This window comes from Diceros bicornis, chromosome 8 (assembly GCF_020826845.1).
Source record: "Diceros bicornis minor isolate mBicDic1 chromosome 8, mDicBic1.mat.cur, whole genome shotgun sequence".
Lineage (NCBI taxonomy): Eukaryota > Metazoa > Chordata > Mammalia > Perissodactyla > Rhinocerotidae > Diceros > Diceros bicornis.
Genome location: NC_080747.1, coordinates 48,254,585 through 48,274,102, shown reverse-complemented (window position 1 = coordinate 48,274,102; position 19,518 = coordinate 48,254,585). Strand labels below are relative to the sequence as shown.

General features: G+C 36.0%; 1 protein-coding gene across 14 annotated transcripts in view; it reads right to left on the bottom strand.

Annotated features, from left to right (window-relative positions):
- The window catches only part of ADGRL3 (adhesion G protein-coupled receptor L3), a 784,802-nt gene that overhangs the window by 465,633 nt on the left and 299,651 nt on the right, over positions 1 to 19,518 (bottom strand). For 12 of the 14 annotated variants that reach the window (XM_058547158.1, XM_058547157.1, XM_058547171.1 and 9 more), the window contains one exon: positions 10,055 to 10,258. The exons of the other annotated variants lie outside the window; for them this stretch is intronic. In XM_058547158.1, coding sequence (XP_058403141.1) covers positions 10,055 to 10,258 — 204 coding nt within the window. The remainder of the gene's footprint in view (positions 1 to 10,054; positions 10,259 to 19,518) is intronic. 14 annotated transcript variants of the gene reach the window in all.

Here is a 19,518-nt window from a genome sequence, read left to right as displayed (position 1 = left end):
AATGATTTATAATTAACCAATGATCAGAAAGGAACAGGGTATTGCAATTCCAAAATGGAAGAAAATCATTAAACTTAGTCATATTTCCTCAATTCTATCATGTCTACTCATAAACCTATTATTTGCTCTGCTTACATATAGGGCATTTGAGAAAGATCACCACATCACTAATTTATCAGTGAGAATCAAAAGCACTTTCATTTCTCATCCATTTAGCTTGTGCTCTGTCATCATGTTACATACGCATGAACTTCCTGTGGATTAACATTAGCAGAGACCGCCAGAGGAGCAAAGCATAAAAAAAGTTTGGGACTTCCCTCCAATTTACCAATTACATCAACCCGTGACTTGATCACCTTCAATGGCTTATAACTCTCCCTTCTCTAAATGTAAGTGTATCCCCAGGATCTCCACTTGCTCATTCTCTTCTCTACTTTGACAATCTCAGAAACCCCACGGCCTTAACTATCACCTTTGTGTCAAAAATTCCTAACTTCCATTACTAGTGATAACTTTTCTCTTGATATTTAGATTCATATTTCAGAGCTTGCATCATATTTACACCGCTAACTCAATATTTCTAAGACCAAACTGACCATTTTTTTTCCTGAAAACCAAAGCTTTCTCTTGATACTCTAAATCTGTGAATGGTACCACCCAATCACCTAGGCATCTTTGATTCGTCCCTCATTCTCACCTCTTACATCCAATTAGTAGCCAAGCACTGCAGATTCAATCTCTGTACATCTCCACATCATTCCTCTTCTTTCCATCCCCACTGCTATCTCCCCAGTTCAGACACTCATTACCTTCTGCCCTACAGCAGACAATCTAACTGATCTCTGCACTTTCAAGTCCCTCTCTATCCTCAATTTTCCCATGTAATCCCGACAGGTTCTAAACTGCAGCTCTGATCAAGACCTTTCAAAGAATCCCTACTTTACGTGCAAAGTCTCAACCTGACATTTAAGACCCCCTACAAGATGGCTACAACCTGCCTTTCAAACTTCTTGCCTCACTACTTCTTTCCTCAAGTCCTTATTGTTGGTTAAACTAGACTAGTCACTGTTTGATGCAAATGTCATAATTTTCTCCAATTATAACTTTGTTCACATAATTCAATTCTCTGGAATACCCTCCCTCCTCCAGCACCACCCATCTATGCTTGCAAATGATCCCAGGGCCTTTTCAACAGTTAGTTAAAATATCACATTATCTAAGAAAGCTTTACCCATCTTTCCTTCTCCCGTATCCTCATGCCACACCAGGCAGGGATGTCATTTCCTCTGTCTTTAAAATACTACAGCACTTTCATGACACTACATTTCACCAAATCATAGAGTCAAATGCATACTGGTTTCCCTATTCTCTCTGTCACAGCAACAGACTGTAAGTCCTTAAGGAAAGCAACAGCGTTATAGAGGGTTTTATGTACTTCATCGGCACAACAAATATGTGAATTAAATTAGCTTGAATTATTTTCTCTCTTAAACATTTGTACTCAATGTTCAGTTACCCAAGCCATGAACCTATGAACGCGCCCCAAATATGAAGCCAGTATCTTAGAACATTACTTTGTTTCTTCCCCAACCTAAACAGAAATATTAACAAGTAACTAAATAAATTCATTGAAAATTCTTCATATACTTCCATTATATATCTTTGGTATGATTATCAAAGAACAGAATGCCACAAAAAAGGTAAATAGTAGTAGGTAATACTTACTAGGTCTCAAGAACTATATGCTTAAACATATTTAATATATATTAATATATATAATGCTTAATCATCATAACAACAATGTATGTACTTCTACTATCATACTATACAGATGAGATAACAAAGATTTTTAAAATTTAAGTCTTCGGTTGAAACAGTTTATACACAGTAAAGCTGAGAATGAACCCAAATCTCACTGACCCCAAAGTTCATGTAGTAACTGTAATTCCATACTACTGCCCTCTCTGTAGCAGTAAAAGAAAAGTAGCGGAGAATTAAAGATATGTCTAATAACCAAGAAAAAGAAAATGTTTCTTAAGAAGTGATAGTTGAGAGAAAAAATCATTAATTTAATTAACTATACATACGAAAGGGAGAAAGAATACATTAGAGTGCCTGGCCAAACTTCTGCATTTCTATACTGGAGACCTATATGAATAATGCAGAATCTAAAAACATAGATAGAAGCCCATCCATGAAATACGATATTCTATGCACAACACCTGCCCTGCTCTTTCCTTTCATCTGAATTTGGGGTTAAGGCTTCTATAAATATAATGGAAGTTTCCTCTCTGTATCTGGGATATACTTCAGATCTCTTTTACTACCACACAATACTCAAATATTGTGTGGCAGAACAGAAGAAAAGAGAAACAGAAGAAAAAGGAAGGAATTTCCTCATAATTGACTAATTCTGAGAAGGATCTGTCACTGGTAGTGTAAAATTTGCTCCATATATACAATTATTAGCATATGGCAGGTAATTAATGAAATAACTTACAATACATTCCTAATTAGATTGAAGAAACAAAATATTTTTTTGGCCTCAACATCAAAGTTCAGCATCTATTTTCCCTTATTCATAATCTTTGTAACAAGAAAAATGTAATGTTGCAAAATATAATTTTCGGAAGCATTTTGAAAAGCTACTCACATACTTCTCAGATGGAAAGGGAAAGTAATTTGTAATTTATGCCAATAGAAACAAAAGAGTTTATCACATTTTCCTGGAAATACTTGAAGGCCAAACTCACTAACACATTTATTTTCAATTGGATACATCATTCTGGTATTTATACCACTTGGGAAAAAAACATGATCTTCAAGAAATGCTTTGAAATCATGTTTAAGGCTGCAAAGTTTATTATTACTTTTTTAACCTCAATATTTTATCTATTTCCCTAGGTGCCTATTACTCTTCTTCCTACATAGAAATATAATATGATCCTAGATGTACATAAGAATTTTAAATAGAGATGTGCAAAGAAAGAATGTATTTTGCCTATCAATTAGACCTGATGTTTTGTCTAAACTGGCAAACCTCATTGAAAGACACAAATAAATGTGAACAGGGGTTTTTATCTGAAATAACATTATATTGTCATATAAAACAAGACGCTAACACAGCACTTTGAAGGCCACATTATACTATTCTCTTGCAGTAACAGTTACATCCAAAAGGCTGAGCTTGTAAAACAGTTTTCTATTGCTGTGGCAACATTAATCTCTGTTCTTCTGTTACAAGTTCTTTCATCTCTCTTGAAGGTGTTCTTTCTATCTCCCCATGAATTCCTAGACTTCACCTATACTCTTCAGGCCATAATGTATAACAAAATTAGAACCAGCTTTTCCAAAAACTTGGGAGTAAGGGGAGGAAAAACATGAGAACATGCCAGAAGGATAACTCACCGAAGTCAATATAAATAACACCAAGAAAAACATTTGAAGAGTAAAAAAGTCTCAGGCTGTCCAATAATCAGCAGTTATATCAAATGAAAATATGAAAGTCAGAAGGAAGTAAACAAATTATCTACGACATGCACACACACAACTTTCAGGCCACTCTAATTCAGAATCAGAGGGAGAGTAGGAATTGTTCTGTCAAGAAGAGGGCTAGGGATGGGTGAAAGTGGAGGAAAATCAATTCAATTCAACCCTATATTGAATTTTCAGCTGAGCTGAAGAGGACTCAGGTGGTTTAGGACATTCCAACCAGCAAAGATAATAGCATTTGTCAAAGACACAGAGGGAAAGGGCCATGGTTTGTCTAGTAAATTGATAGAACTTCCATGGGGCTGCACGATGACAAGTGTGGCGATGTGGTTTGAGGTAAGAGGAAATGTGTTGCCCACCTATCTTATTTGCTGGATGTATGTGTTCTGGCTCATAGGTTTTAAAGCATCCCACATTTTGTGGTTGTTAGCGCTGTCGAGTTGATTCCAACTCCCAGCGACCCTCTGTACAGCAAAGTGAAACCCTGCCTGGTCTTTTTGTTCTATCCTCTCACTTTCCAGCACTATATCAGACAATGCCCTGCTGCTATTCATAGGGTTTTCATGGCCAGTGCTTTTGCTTGTGGGTGGCCAGGTCCTTCTTCCTAGCCTGTCTTAGTCTGGAAGCTCTGCTGAAACCTGTCCACCAGGGGTGACCCTACTGGTATGGGAAATACTGGTAGCATCGCCTTCAGCATCAGAGCAACACACAACCACCAGAGTATGACAACCGACAAACAGGTAATGTGGTTCCCTGAAAAGGAAATGAACCTGGGCCACTGCAGTGAGAGTGCTGAATCCTAACCATTAGATACCAGGGCTATCTCACATTTACCTCTCCCTGTTCTTCATTTATTCCAGGGTCCATGACTTGCCCTGTGATGTTGGTGAATTCACAGTATGCAAAAGAATTGGCTCCATTTCCAAGTCGTTGTGTTACAATAACCCTACAAATGAGCTTTTGCCACCCTTTCCTGCCTCTATCAGTTTACTATAACATCTTCACATGTACAATTAGGCGAGCTCTGCAACTGTGGTCTTGGATCTATGACTTTAAAAGTGCTTATTTTTTTGTGTGCAGCTTTTATTTTCCAGACTCTTCACCAACGATAACATTAAACATGTCCTTAAGATAAAGCATCACTTTACAATGTCATCAGGGATATGCTATTTTAATAATCAGTTTTAATTAGGCAAGAGTAGAAACCAAGATTCATTTTTGAGGCACTCTCAAAAGACACATGGAGATTATTTTTAGTTATTATTTTATTAAACTGTGTGCTATGTTACATTGATAATGAGTGCAAATCTAAGCAAATTAGTCTTCTGCTTCTTTCCAAATTCTGACATGGAACATTGTACCAAGAATTGAACGAATGCCAAATATATCTAGGTCTGCAGATCAACTGTCCTAACTTCATTCAATTTGTCTCTTTGCCATAGTACTGAAAAGTAAATATTGTAAATGCACACATATAGTAAAAATTCTTTCAGCTGTTTCATGAGACCACAGGAGAGCTCAAAATCAGATTTAGCCTCGGCTCCACTATAGCCCTGGTAGGTATTACTGGGAAGTAGAAGGAAGGATTTAATGAAAACCCTAGCAGAAGCTCTCTTGTCATATAATATCTTATCAGGCCTAAGCCAAAATAGAATGCCTAACAAAGAATGGTAATAACTTTGTGTACTTTTTGATAAGAATAACTTATGCTCAACAAATAGCATTTTTAGTTATCCTTTTTAAGATTTGTATATTGTATTTAAGTTATGAGTTTTTAAATTTGGGGCCAGAAAGTTGGGTTTCTATTCAAAGGATTATGTTGAAGAAGTCATTTGTAAATGTTTGGATAACAATATCATCATTCCTTACCAGCATTCTCTGTCTCCTCTTGTCTTTCTTATCTCAGTAAGTGGTACAATCATTCATCATACATCTCTCAAGCCAGAAACTTGGTTGTCCTCTTTGGGTTCTCCCTCTGTCGTACTCACATATCCAATGAATCTCTAACTCTTGTCAACTGGTCCTTATTATTCCTAATGTCACTCATTCCTTGAGTCAGGGCTACCATTATTTCTTGTCTGAATCAATAGAATAAACTCCCCATCTTCAGTCTTGAAGCCTCTAGTTCATGCTTCAAATGCAGGCAGCAGGTCACTCCTCACTTAATTCCTCTAAAATTAACTTAATTGTTTTCTCACTGACATCAGGAAAATTTCAAATTCCTCATAGTGTTACATCATGCCATCCTGATCAGATCCTTGGCCACTTCTCCAGATTGTTTCTGCACTGATGTTTAGAAATTACCCTTTGGACTTCTATGCTCCAATCATACTGAACTAGGCCTTTGTGCTACTGTTTCCTCTGTCCATAATAGTATCTTTCTTTTTCTATCTCTGTGCTTGGCTAACTACTACCTGTCTGTCAGGTTGCAGCTTAGATGCCACTTTATCTTCAGAAGCACTTTCTCTGACCCTCCAAGACTGGGTAGATACTCCCTCTACATGCTCCATAGTATGCTATACTCACCTCTATAGTAGGTATTCCTAGTATTGTCTCTTTGCTACATAATTGCTACTATGTGGGTGTAAGTCATGGGATGGCCAGTGACACGAATAATTAGATCACAGATATTGACCTAACCTAATGGGGATTAAATTCCCTTTCTTGGAGATTTAAACTAAAAGGCAAGAACACAAGTGCCAGTTGGTGGTTGGTGCTGTGGCTAAGAGGAGTGGTGTACAATTTGGGCTGACAGTTACTTGCAGTATTAATGAACAAAGAAAGCTATTGGAAAGTTAGAGAAGAACTAAGGAAGAACTAGGCCCACAGGGAAAGAAAAAATCCCTGGTATTATTTACTGATATCCAAGGTCCAATACTCAAGAGTCCTTAGATTTCTATGACAATTATTTATTCTTAAAACACTGCTCCTACATTTAGCACTCCCTCTCAAACACACACACACACACACACACACAAGCACACACACATGCACATGCGCACACAAGAGCTTGTGCTAATTATCATTTTACAAAGAAGGCTCTTGCCTCTTTGGTTGCAGGCGAGAGGTATGATACCTCTAACAAGCATTTGCCACACTGTAACCCATTTTTGTCTTCCAATACTCATTGAGAGATCAGTTTGTGAGTTCTCCATCCTTGTCTCCCTGGCATTTAGTGCAGTACTCAGCATGCATTTGCACTCAATCCAATGTTGTTGAAAAAATAAATGAGGGCAAGAAGGAAGGAAGAAACTTCCAGTATTTAATACTCCAGACTAATTTTAAAGGCAGACTTTTGTTTAAAGTAACAAAAATGATCAAATGGAGTTTTCTCCTCGGTTATAATTATCATAAAAGCATTCCCATCCATAAACATAAAAACACAAGAATGGGAGAAAATGAAAAAAAAAGTGACATTATAAAAAAAGTGATTCATGTGATTCTCCAAAAGGACTGGTAGAATAGACATGCCCCTTGTAAAGCATTTTGCCTCTTGCAAAAGGTAAGCTTTAAAATGAGCACAGGGCAGAGATTTTACGACTTGTCAGGATTGAAATGCTTTAGCTGTATTCTGAGAGAACACTTGTCTGAACCCTGCACACTACATGTGTGGCTTGCAGGAGGGTTATTTGCAGATCATCTCAACGAACTTTTTATGCATCTGCATGAAAATCACAATTAAAGCAAGGAAAATGCTGATAAAAAACACATTAACATTCCTTTAGCTTCAAGGAAAGGTCTTGATATCTAGTCATTAACTAGGCAATCTGCCCTCAGACTTCCTTCTGCCTTAGTATACTAAAGAGAAACATGTCTTCTGAGAATAATGTTTTTTAATTCTTTATGCTTTGCTGCTCTCCTGTGAAGTCCTAATTCCTTTGAATCCAAACACTCGTTAACTTCAAGAACTGCTATTAGCTATCCAGAGTCAAATGAATGTAAAAAAGGGCAAAGTTTAATATCAAACCAACAAAAGGGTTTTTGTTATGTCATTATGATTGTTTTTAGTGCATTTCTACCTGTTTTTTGGCTATATCTATAGAACAAACAGAGGTCAACTTTTTAAAAAGTATTACCAATTTTATTTTTCAATCCAAGATTGCATTAATATCAGTCTTTATTACTTATACTTATTTCTGAGTTTCCTGTACCTTAAAGTACCTTGTTTCTATAACAGACTGTTGTTTTTGTTTTGAGAAAGGAGGAGGAGGGACGGAAGCGAGGGAGCTGCACTTCACTGACATTTTCTTGTTTGCATTTGCCCATGTCTTCAATTTGAAGAGCTCAAGGTAATGTGGTATCTCTTTTTTCAATTTCATTTTTAATACCTGTCCAAGCGCTCTGGCTATATGTACTATCTTCTATATCAGGAAAGATTATGCCCCTGTAATATTTACTTATTCTTCTTTATTCTTTCTATAGGGAGCACTAGAAGATGACCTTCAGTTATTCTCCATCTCACTGATAAAATTACTTTTGCACAAAGGCAACTATCAAAAGTATTGTCTCATCATAACAGATTAACATGATTCTGTAGGCTCCTTTTAAATCACATGACATTTACCTCAGTCTCCATTTATGAGATCACGTGCAGGTTGCCTTGCACCCTCATTTTTGTTTCTGTCCAAAACAGATATAATGCAATTTTCCTCTTGTAACTTGATAGATAAACATGATTTAAAACCCATTACTACACTGTAACCTGCCACATACATGGCAAAAAAAGCTAGTAATATAAAAAAATCTTATTAAGCTATAAAAGTTGAGGAAAGTTTAAATTCAGCCAACTTCTTAGTAAAAGTTATATAGGAAAAATTGTTCTAACTGACTGATATCATGAATTTTTGTCACAAGACAGAATTACCAGCAGGTGTGCATGTGTGTGTGTGCTGATTTAACATTTATAACATCTACTGATGTTATAGTTGCTGATTTAAACATTTATAACATCTACTCAAAAATTAAACTTTGTTTCTGGATTTCTTCTTCATTAGTACTAGAAATTGTGATGAATGTATATGCATTAGAGTAAATTAAATTGTATTGATTTTATATTATTATTTTACAATATAAATCAAAAGCCAATATCATGATGAAAACTTTGTGAATGCTGAAGCACATTCTGGGAAAAATATAACTGCACCCAATTTAGAGAATTTCAGGTTTGAAATGGTAATGCAAAACAGAAAGCAGAAAAGAAAAAAATGACGTTCTTAAGGAATCTTTACTACACATTTTCCTTGAATTTTCAGAACACGTTGGATTCAATTCTAAATGCTTCTGTGAAAGTATATGCACTCACTCACCACCACTGCCCCTTAGCCATCACCAGCAAGGAAGAAATGCTAATCTGAATGGAAAGATTCCAGGCCATTGATTGAACAATGTGACTGAGTGGACAGAGCTACTATGAGTGCCAAGTTACCCACACACTTACTCTTTCTATGTGGCTGCAGTAATTAGAGTTCGGTTTAACTCTCATAGGTCTCTTAAATCTCAAAAGGATTTACGATGCATTTCCCTTAGTTCCTGAACTGAAACAAAGTATTCCAACTTATTTTACCAGAGAATTCTGTAATGGGGTTTAGAAGAAAGCTCAACTAACATAGTTGTATTTCATGTTCCTTTGCTAGTATTTCTTGTATGTATACCCCCTTGAAGAATTACGGGGTAGGAGAAGTGACTGTGTTTTGGGACAAGATTTGATATGCATGGTTCCACCAGCCAAATACTTCTCAGCCTTTTTCATGTTGTGGCACACAAAGAAAATTATAAATATAATTATTATATTACATCTTATCATATCATACCATATTATTATTATATTATATATTATATTCTCTGGGGGTATTAGGGGGATAAGAGTGCCTGTATGAAGTTTAGTGAGAAAAAGGAAAAATTACATTGCCTTAATATTATGTAAAGATAAAATAAAATATAAAGTATTGGGGGAAAGAATAGTATTGAATTTCATGCAAATAGTATATAATATTCTTCACTGGAGCTTCAAGGGCTGGATGTCACTCACTGTACTTGCCAGCTGCAGATACAATATTTATAAATAAAGTACTTTCCTACATTTTAATAAGAAAATTAGGTTGCTTCCGTAACCATCACTTTTCTATCAGGTTTTATACTTTAAATGACTATACACAATTCCTGACCAAGATGTTTTCATCATAATCTCCTCAAAGTCTTGGTGGTTTCCATTAATGAGAATTTTTTTTTTCAAAAAACGCTAAAAAGTCTTTTACAACCAATCAAGTTTTACAATAGTTGAAATTGCGCTGAAAGTAATTTTAAATTTCCTGTGATACAGCAAAGATATTTCAAACCCAGTCAGAAAATTAAAGTCCAACATTTTGAAATAATGATGAGGCTCTAGTGTAGAACAAGCATGCATTGTAAACAACTGGCTAGGATACCTAGGACAAACATCAGCCACAGTGAGTGGACGCAGAAAGCATGTGGGAAGACACATTTGGGGCACTGCCTGGGACTGAGCCTTCCAGAAGCCCCTACCCAGCCTCCCCCAGCCCTCTTTCCCCACCGCTGGCCGCACCTTGGGCTGCAATCTGGGCTCCTTGGGCACCTGGACCACGAACTCCTCTGGTAGCTCCACGGGGCCCTGGTCCGCGATGAGCAGTGGCGCGCTCTGCAGCTGGCTGCTGAAGGAGATGGCGGGGTGGGAGAGCGCCTCCTGGGCTGCGCTCAGCGTGTCGCAGTGGAGCAGCGAGGGCTGGATGTCGCTCATTGTGCTTGCCACCTGCGGGGACCGCAGGGCGCACCATCAGACTCCGCTCAGCTCAGGCCGGCCTCGCAGGAGCCCTGCTAGAGGCTATTCCCAAGGCCGCTCTCTGCTGCAGGCCCAAGGCCCGGGCTCCAGCCACCCCAGGCCCCATTCAGCCAACCCTGGAGCGGAGGAGATCATATTGCCTGGTCCCTAGCGTGATGCTGTGTAGTTCTGGCCTAGTTAAACACTATCTTAAGTCAGCTCAAAACCTCATCCTAATCCCTAGCAGTGATTAGAAAATTAGATTTAATTATTGAAAGCAGAGAAAGCTACTTGAAAAAATATTATTTATATTTTTATAGATTCATAGTCTTCTGATGAATAGTAGGGTATTAATATGGGCATTAATATCTATAAGTGTAAATAAAAATATTGGTTACTGAACTAAACATTTACACACAAAAAACTAATATGGGCATTAATATCTATAAGTGTAAATAAAAATATTGGTTACTGAACTAAACATTTACACACAAAAAACCTGATAAGGTAATGGGTGAAGAAAGTTTCAGAGAGGTGTTTTTTTATTAGTTTTGTTTGGTTTGTTGGATTGTTACATTTACATGGATTATTTTATATTTATTTATATGTTTCAGGTCATTTAACATTTTTTGAAAGATACTGTATTAAGATCTGTGATGGACATTAAGGTGAAAACGATATACATACATTTTTGCCATTCATATACACAGTGATTTAACTGACAAATGGTACATATTACATAAATGAATAAATATGGAAGACCAAGACAATAATGAAAAAATAAAATTGCACACATGTTTTTTTTAATTATTCACAAAACAGTCATACATTACATGCTATGAAAAACAGCTATTAAGTACAGGATTTTTTTCTGGTCAATCAGTATATAAGATATACATTTCTCTACACTGATTGCAACTAGTATTAATAAATAGGAATGATAATGAAAATGTTCCAGCTAACAGAAAGGAAAAGACTTTACAAGGAAAAATATTTTGCTTTACACAATTATTTTTAACATTCTATAACATGCATATTTAATAACACGTTAATAATGGCTACCGTTCAACAATCAGGAGAGAAACTAAGAAATTCACTAATGCAAGAGAATCTTAAGATCATCTTTCTAACACTAGAAGTTTATATAGTGGCACAACAGTTTCTTGATATATAAAATACTTGCACATGAAGAATAAAAAACATATTCTCTTCCAAATCACAAGAAATGATACAGCCCTTATAGAAAACAAAAATAATATTAAGAGATCTGTTAAATAATCCATCTATGATGAAAAAGTTTAGAATATAACTCTAAGGCATCGCCCTGAAACAACATTTTCATTTAAACTCATTATAATGTATGAGTACTAAAATACCTAGGCCAAAGGTAATCTGAACGCTATTTTGATAGTTTGTGTGAATGAAAAAGGTGTCAAAGAAGAAAAGAAGTTTTAAGAGCAAAAAAGTTGTGAAAATCAAAATCTCTAAGTAATTGCCTCCTTTGATGTTTAACTCCAGTGACATCTTTTCTGATCTTTTGACAATATCCCTCTCCTCGTTGCCCAAAATGACAATGTGACTAATTTTTTAACTACTTTTTACATGAATACATACAGGCATGTTTTCTCTAACATCTTTATAACTACTCTTTGGAAGAAAATAATTAGCAAAAGATTATAAAGCTACATTATCCTACAAGCTTCAGTTATAATAAAATTGAGACTTTACCCTCAGCCAAATTAACATATAAGGACATTTGGAGGGATGGAGCATGCACCTATTTGTTCATTCATTTAACAAATATTTGCTGAGTTCCCATTATGTGTCAGGTCCTTCTCTAGGTGCTGGAGATTTTGGTGAACACAACAGGCCACGTACCTACTTCAATGAATCATCCATTCTGGTGTGGGAGACAAAGAATATGCAAATAGATAAATAATTTTTTTTAAATACCATATAGATATGAGTCATCTACAGAAAGTTTAAATAAGGTCATAGGCAAAGGCTACTCTGTTTAGGTTTTTAGGGAAGACATATCCATGGGAGTAAAATTTAAAATGAGATCTCAATGAGATTAGAAGTTGCTAGTCATATGAAAATCAGGAGTAAAGAGCATTCCAGGTGCTGCAATGGCCTCAGGCTGAAACCACCTTGGTCTATTCAAGAAACAGCACAGTGGCCACTGTGTATAGTCGGCTGGGAGAAGAATGGTCTGGAATAAGATCAGAGAGGTAAGCAACCACCAGATCATGAGCTTTGTAAACAATCAAGCATCTGGTTAGGATGTTGAATACAGCTCTTGGGAAGGAAGAGTAGGGCAGGATAGGAAAAAAGACATGGGAATGGTGATCTCTACTGAAGCAGAGATCAATTATTTCAGGAAAGGTCAACTTCTAGAGTAGGTAGAGAATGACAATTGATTTAAAATGCATACAAAGTGGAATCACTATCAGCTGAAAAATATAATGGTGTCTGTATTAAATGAAAGAATCTCAGCTTAAAAAAGAAATAAGGACATGCTCAAACTGAACTAGAAAGCAAGGTCTAGGGACCTAGAAAAAGTAGGTCTGGATCAGAGAATAAAATGATTTTCTGGAGTGCTACTGAGGAATAAAAAATACCAGAAATTTAAGTAGACTTTGACTCTCAGGTTGAAGGAAATTAGACTTCGATGTGTTCTATGAGGCTGGAGTATCTTATGTGTCTATACATCAGACTCTCCTTTAAATTCATCATGTCTATAAAAGCAACCCAGTGTCATAGATCAGTGGAAGCCTAAGGGGAGAGGCTGTTACCCTGCCCACATGGAACAGGGCTATTAGAACAGAGCAAAAATCTTAACTTTTGTTTTAAAAAATGTTGCATATGTTACACTTAAGATATTGTGGGAGATCAAGATTTGGCCACCCTGAAATATATCTCTTTTTCCTTGATTGTTTTCTCTGATGGGCATTTGACTTCCCCCACTAACTGGCTAAAGAATTTGACATAGAAGATCTGTTCCAGGAAGGAGTTACTATCTGATCGCTACAATATAATGTAAAATAGATGTTACAATAGGAAAGGCACCAACAAGCCCATCTTATCAAAAAATTCTCTCTCTCTGGCCACATTCTCTAGATGGCCCTGCAAGGAGTTGCCAGACAAATATTTACATTTCTAAGAGAAATCTCCATTTGTAAAGGTATCTCCCTCTCTGTATTGGGAAGAGGGGGGAAGACCTCATTTCTAGAAACTTATCAATGTGGAAGGTGAGGCCTTAAATCTGCATAATAACCTTACTCTTGTTTACTGTGCTTTAGTGGTAATCTGTAACTGACTCCCCCCACTCTCAACATCCTTCTTTGTCTTTAGCTGAAGATGGTATTTAAGATGAGAATCTCTGCTATTGCGTCGAGAAACTCAGTGTCTCTGGTTTCTCCCATGTATACATGTTATTAAACTTGGTATTATTTTCTCCTGCTAACCTGTCTTGTTAATTTTTTGGCCAGCCATAAGAACCTTAAGGGAAAGGGCAGAGGGGGATTCACCTTCTTCCCCCACAATATTGTATGACTTCTGGGGAAATATTTATTTGAGTTATAAATATAAATCTGATTTGTCTTCCTTAAGCTATAAGTCTTCAAGATAAACATCACAGTTCTAAGTCTGGTATTCCATTAGAGGCATGGAATCTTAAGTCTGGAAAAAATCATTCAACTCACAAGCAAGATTATTTATAAATAACCCTTAGAGCATTCCTGCTAAAAATCTCCCAAGTTTCACAGGAAGAGGCAGTGATCAGAAACTCACTCTGTCCTTGGTGCACCCCAGTCCATTTGAAGCAGAAGTTCTTCCTCACGTCGAGAAAGGTGGTATCTATACTCTTGGCATTCTCCACTCACTTGACTAAATTCTATACAAATGGGTTTTGCAAAACACATCAAGCTACTCCTAAGAAGGTACTTGTCTTCAGATATTTGAAGATAGTCTTCACATCCTAAATGTCTCTTTTATTCTCCAGATTCGTAAGGTGAAAGGGTTCTTTCAAATTAACTATGAAAAGTACTCCAGCATGTTGTGGCGTTAACTATAATTTAAAGGTACTCCCCTTATACTCCTCTGCCATCTCCATTTGAGACCACATTTTCAAACTCTGTTGTATGTAACTCTAAGATGTCTCAAAGGTAATTTTGGTTCTGGGACAGAAAGTAATGATAAGGCCAACACATTTTCTTCTTCTTTCTTTCTGACCTTCTTCAGAGAGAGAGCAAACTTCATTCTTATCTCCTTTAAAAATTGTGTATCTAATTAAGACTTGATTTTTTTAAAAAAAGGAATTCACTAATTTTTGAAAAGTTTGAGTTCCTTTAATCACAGATAATATTTAACATTCATCATAAGTAATATGAGTTATTGCTATACCCAAATTGCCCACATAATCACTTCATATTCAGATACTTTTACTATTTAAACACTTTGATTCAGCTTTCCCAGTAGCAAGCATGAAATATAAAAATTAATATTTCAAAATCTACTGAAATGATCAAAATGTTCCCCCTGTTTATGTATAGTCTCCAACATCAAAGGCCATCAGAGCATCAGAGTTTCTGAATATTGGTCATGGGTGAATATGAGGCAAGAATAGGAAAAATAAAGAGCATGTAAGAGGTAAAGTCTTTATGACGGTAGTACCAGAGTTTTCATCTTATCTTTGGAGCTTACAATTGAAATAAATATAAAAAATATCAGACTTCAATGGTACATACTTTGAGAGATCAATACCGATTTATAATAAAAAAAATACTAAATAAGCATTGTTTCTAACCAACTTCAACTGTTTCTGTCTTCTTGTTTTCCTTAGATGAGTAGCTGTGCAATTCAGACAATTATCCAGCTTCTTCCTCCAAACATCTACTGATCATAATAATGAGCTTGGAATCGAGACAAAACAATGGGCTGCAGTATGAAAATATTCCTAAGGTGAGAGAAATGCTAACAACAAAACACCACCAAAGCATATTTATCACTTAAAAGTGATTTAATTTTCATATACTAACGATGTTTCTCAAAAGTCATTCATTTTTGTGCTTTGGAGTAATATTTTATCATATCTTTTTAATTATTAGCTAATTATGAGCCTTATAGAGTTTAAAATGTACTGTAATTACAGCTATGACCCTAAAATACATATTCAATTTTGTCTTCCACTATTATCTCTTGGCTACAAAACGTATCCTCCTATACATACCTGCCTAATCCTTTGTTCAAATTATCCTTCCTAGCAGGAAATCCTTTCCCCTAGTGCTTAGGCTTTCCAAATCTCTCTCCAAGTATCAGTCTTCCCACACTTTTCCTAAACTGTTCACTATGTATATAATCAGCATGAAATTTCACACTATTTCCCTTCCATTCTGTACTAAGATCTAAAATTTTAAATCTACTTTTAAATTAAAATTTAAATCTTTTAAAAATTTAAAATCATAGAGGGTTTTTTTTATTTCCAAGGCTTAAATAAGCAAACACAATATTGATTTCGTCCTTAAATGAAACTTTATTAATTTTACTTCTTTTGTTTTGTAATATTCTAGCTCATTCTTCTATACGTCGTTTTGGTTGGTTTATTTCTAATTTAAATCATAGTTCTACAAAATAAGGCAAATGCTTAGTAGGTTATTAAAATGCCTTTGGAAGAAGTTTCCCAGAGACAGTTAAGAGATTTTGATTTGAGTTTTTCTTCTAACAACTATTTGAAATGCCATTGCATCATAGATTGATGGCTCTGAGTCTATTTTTTTTCATATTAAATTACTGATACCAGTACCTATGACTCACAACATTGCTAGGAGTATTCACTCCTAGCAAGCTATTGCAAGCAAAAGTGTTCAGCTAACTGCAAAGAGCTAGGTAAATGCTAGAAATTATACTGAAATATCTATAACAACAAATGGTTGATTGATATGGCATGTCTAATCCAACTTCAGTGCAACGTACATATATATGGGGGGCGGGTGGAGGGAGGAGACGAGGAGAGAGAGAGAAACTATTGCTTTCATTTCTTTTGCTGCAAGTAAAGGCACATTTTCCAATCCTGCTTCCTTTTGCATACTGAAAGGCTCTACCTTTCCCCCAGCACCTTCTTTTGGCCATATAAAAAGATTACTTCTTTCCTGATTTCTCTAAGGTGTATGTGACAGTTGCATAATTTCTTTATAGGCTGGATAGTAATCGCCTAACAATAGTCATAAAAGTTCCAATTTAAGCACCCAACTAAGGATGCCACAGGTAGAAATTACAATATAGAAGTTCTAACAGAGAAAAATCTGTTTCAATTCCAGGTCTTATAAGAAAATGGCTCAATAGTGATAAATTGTCCACCTGTGTATGATGAAGCAACTGATAAATAAATGAAAAGCAATAGGATATACTGAAGTATATGAGGAAGCCATTTGGTTTAAAACTAATTCAGCCTGACCTTGTTTTTCCAAAAGGGCCTGACATGGCCTTTTGAGCATGCATTGCACATCTGCTTTAAACATTTACTACGTCCCAAAGACAAGAATCATGCCCTTAAAAATAGGGATGTAGCTTCCCCCACAATATTGGCATTTATTTAAGGATAAGCATCTCTTCCTGGAAACTAAGGATTAATTACTGACCTGCTGTGCCCACCTTGTGACTACTGACCCGCTGTGCCAGCTAAGTATCTCATGGTAGTAGTAAAAGAGATATTCCTGTCATATGTGATGTATGTTCTTTGTTCCAGGATGGCATATAACTACTCTGTACATCCCACTTCTTTGGTGCCCTTCCTTCCTTGGGGAAGGCAGGCCCCTGGTTATAGTCCTCAGATCTGGCTCATAATAAACTCACCTCAATTTTGATTTATTATAGATTATTTGCGTTGACACAACTTTCATGGGAAACCTGGATATTATTCAATTCAACTCAACAGACTCCTTCTCTAGACTGAATTGTTTCATGAAGTGCTAGTATGCCCTACGTGGGTAAGCAATTTTCCCTTCAGATTAGGTTCCTCACTCTTCTTCTCTACATCATAGCTTGTTACAATAAAACATATTATGGTTGAACTTTTGCCAGAAGACTGAACAATCAAGTTATTAAAGCTATATAAGACATTCTCAGAACAGTGTAAAAGTCCAACACTCGGTCTGAATGAAGCTAAGGGAAAACAATTCCTAGTGTTAAAAAATAAAAGAAACAATATTTAAAGATTACTTTTTAGTTGGCTTTCAAGTCTGGCATCTTCCATATCCTAAAAATAGAGGAAAAAATTGTGGCTTACTCATTGTAATAGTTGGCTAGATTGTAATATTATGATGTAAATACCTCAAACATTTGTTAAAATGAGTAAGCAGAGAGTACAGTTTCTGCTATTGATATAAATTTATTAAAAAATCACCTTCTGGGGGCCAGCCCAGTGGCACAAGCGGTTAAGTGCGCGCACTCTGCTGCGGCGGCCCAGGGTTCACCAGTTTGGATCCCGGGCGCGCACCGACGCACTGCTTGGCAAGCCATGCTGTGGTGGCATACCATATAAAGTGGAGGAAGATGGGCATGGATATTAGCCCAGGGCCAGTCTTCCTCAGCAAAAAAAGAGGAGGATTGACAGATATTAGCACAGGGCTTATCTTCCTCATGCACACAAAAAATCATCTTCTGACAAAAAGACATTATTTTCATTCAAATTAAATAAAATGCATATTACACATGTTATTCATCAGAGGAATGATAACTAATAGTTTTTCTTTTCTAAATAAAAACACCTGCCTCTTTGTAAACATAATGCAAACAGATTTAAATTCATGGTAACAAAAATAAAACTCTGGAATTTATTATTTGGAGAGTACTGGCTTTCTTTTAATTTCCTTTCCTCTACTCCCCTCATAAAGGATATTAAAATTTTAATGGTATGGAAGCTGTGCTTTCAGAATGTTGTAAAGTTAGTGATTTCTTTAAAAATCTTTATAACTATAGTAATGGGCCACTTTTCCTTAATCACACAGCCAATTATACTTGACATGTGGGAAAAAGCATACGTATTTTGACAGAGAGCTGTCTTGTTAGTGAATTCCTTCTCCTTAGCCTAAGTTAATCGTAACTGGCATCTCTGAAGATAGTTGAGAAGAATGAAAATTTTTTATCTATTTTTTCTGGTAGTGAGAGATTTTTACCCTCTACACCCCCTCTTCAACACACACACAAAATGAATGCCTAGATTCTGGTTAACAAGAAAGCAGACAGGTTAACAGGCTCACATGTCAAAATGATTGATTATATTATGTTGGTGGTATATACACAGCGTGCAATTATTATTGGACACCTACTTTTAAAAATCAACATAGTGGTTTTTTTATCTGTGTGCTGTGGCACAACTTCAAGCCGGCCTCCTAACAACAGCCTGTGACCTATAAAACATCTGGGCTATCACAGCTATTCCAACTGTCCTGAGCTATTGTGACTAGTCTAAAAGGCTTCCTTTTAAGCAAATGTGTAGTGTTCCCTGGAGGGAGAGCATCATATCAGCCTGTTGCTTTGAATTTTATGTATTATCTGTCTTCATTATTAAATCATGTGCCCTTAAGGTTTTCATGGTTTCACCAACTTCACTATCAAAAGGAAAAAAAAAAGAATCATTGCTAAATAGTCACCATCATTGTTGACTTGTAACAAGAGCTACAGAAAAGAATAGTCTTGATCTAATTCAGGTAGTGTCTATGATGACTACTTTTATGGTATCTCTAACAGCTTGGAGACAGGCAGTAATGTGTGAAAGCCGACTGTTCATTCTTTTTATAAACATAGAGGTTTTTTTTTCATCTTCATGATCTAATCATATCTCGATAACTTTTCTTCATGTCATCTGTTATTCTCTAATGCAATAATAAAATTAGTCTGTTTTAAAGTCATCTGAGTCTAAGAAAAAAATGGATCATTGTAAAATGCTACTTTGGTTTTGCATATTATTTTTATCTTTGCATATAATCAAATCAATGATTTCTCTAATTTAGCTCAATTAATTTATCCCCTTTATCTTCACATTAAACTAGTAATATCAAAGTGAGGGTATACCTGTCACTCACTATTCAATTTCTTCAAACCTGGGATGAATAGTGAAGACAGGGAATTTTATTGGGCTTACAGTCTAATTAAAAGCAACAGGCTTATACTCTGAATAGCTTTTCAACACTCTGTAACATTTTTTTAATGCTGATCTAAGCTTAAGATGTTCATTAGTAACTCATTAAAGA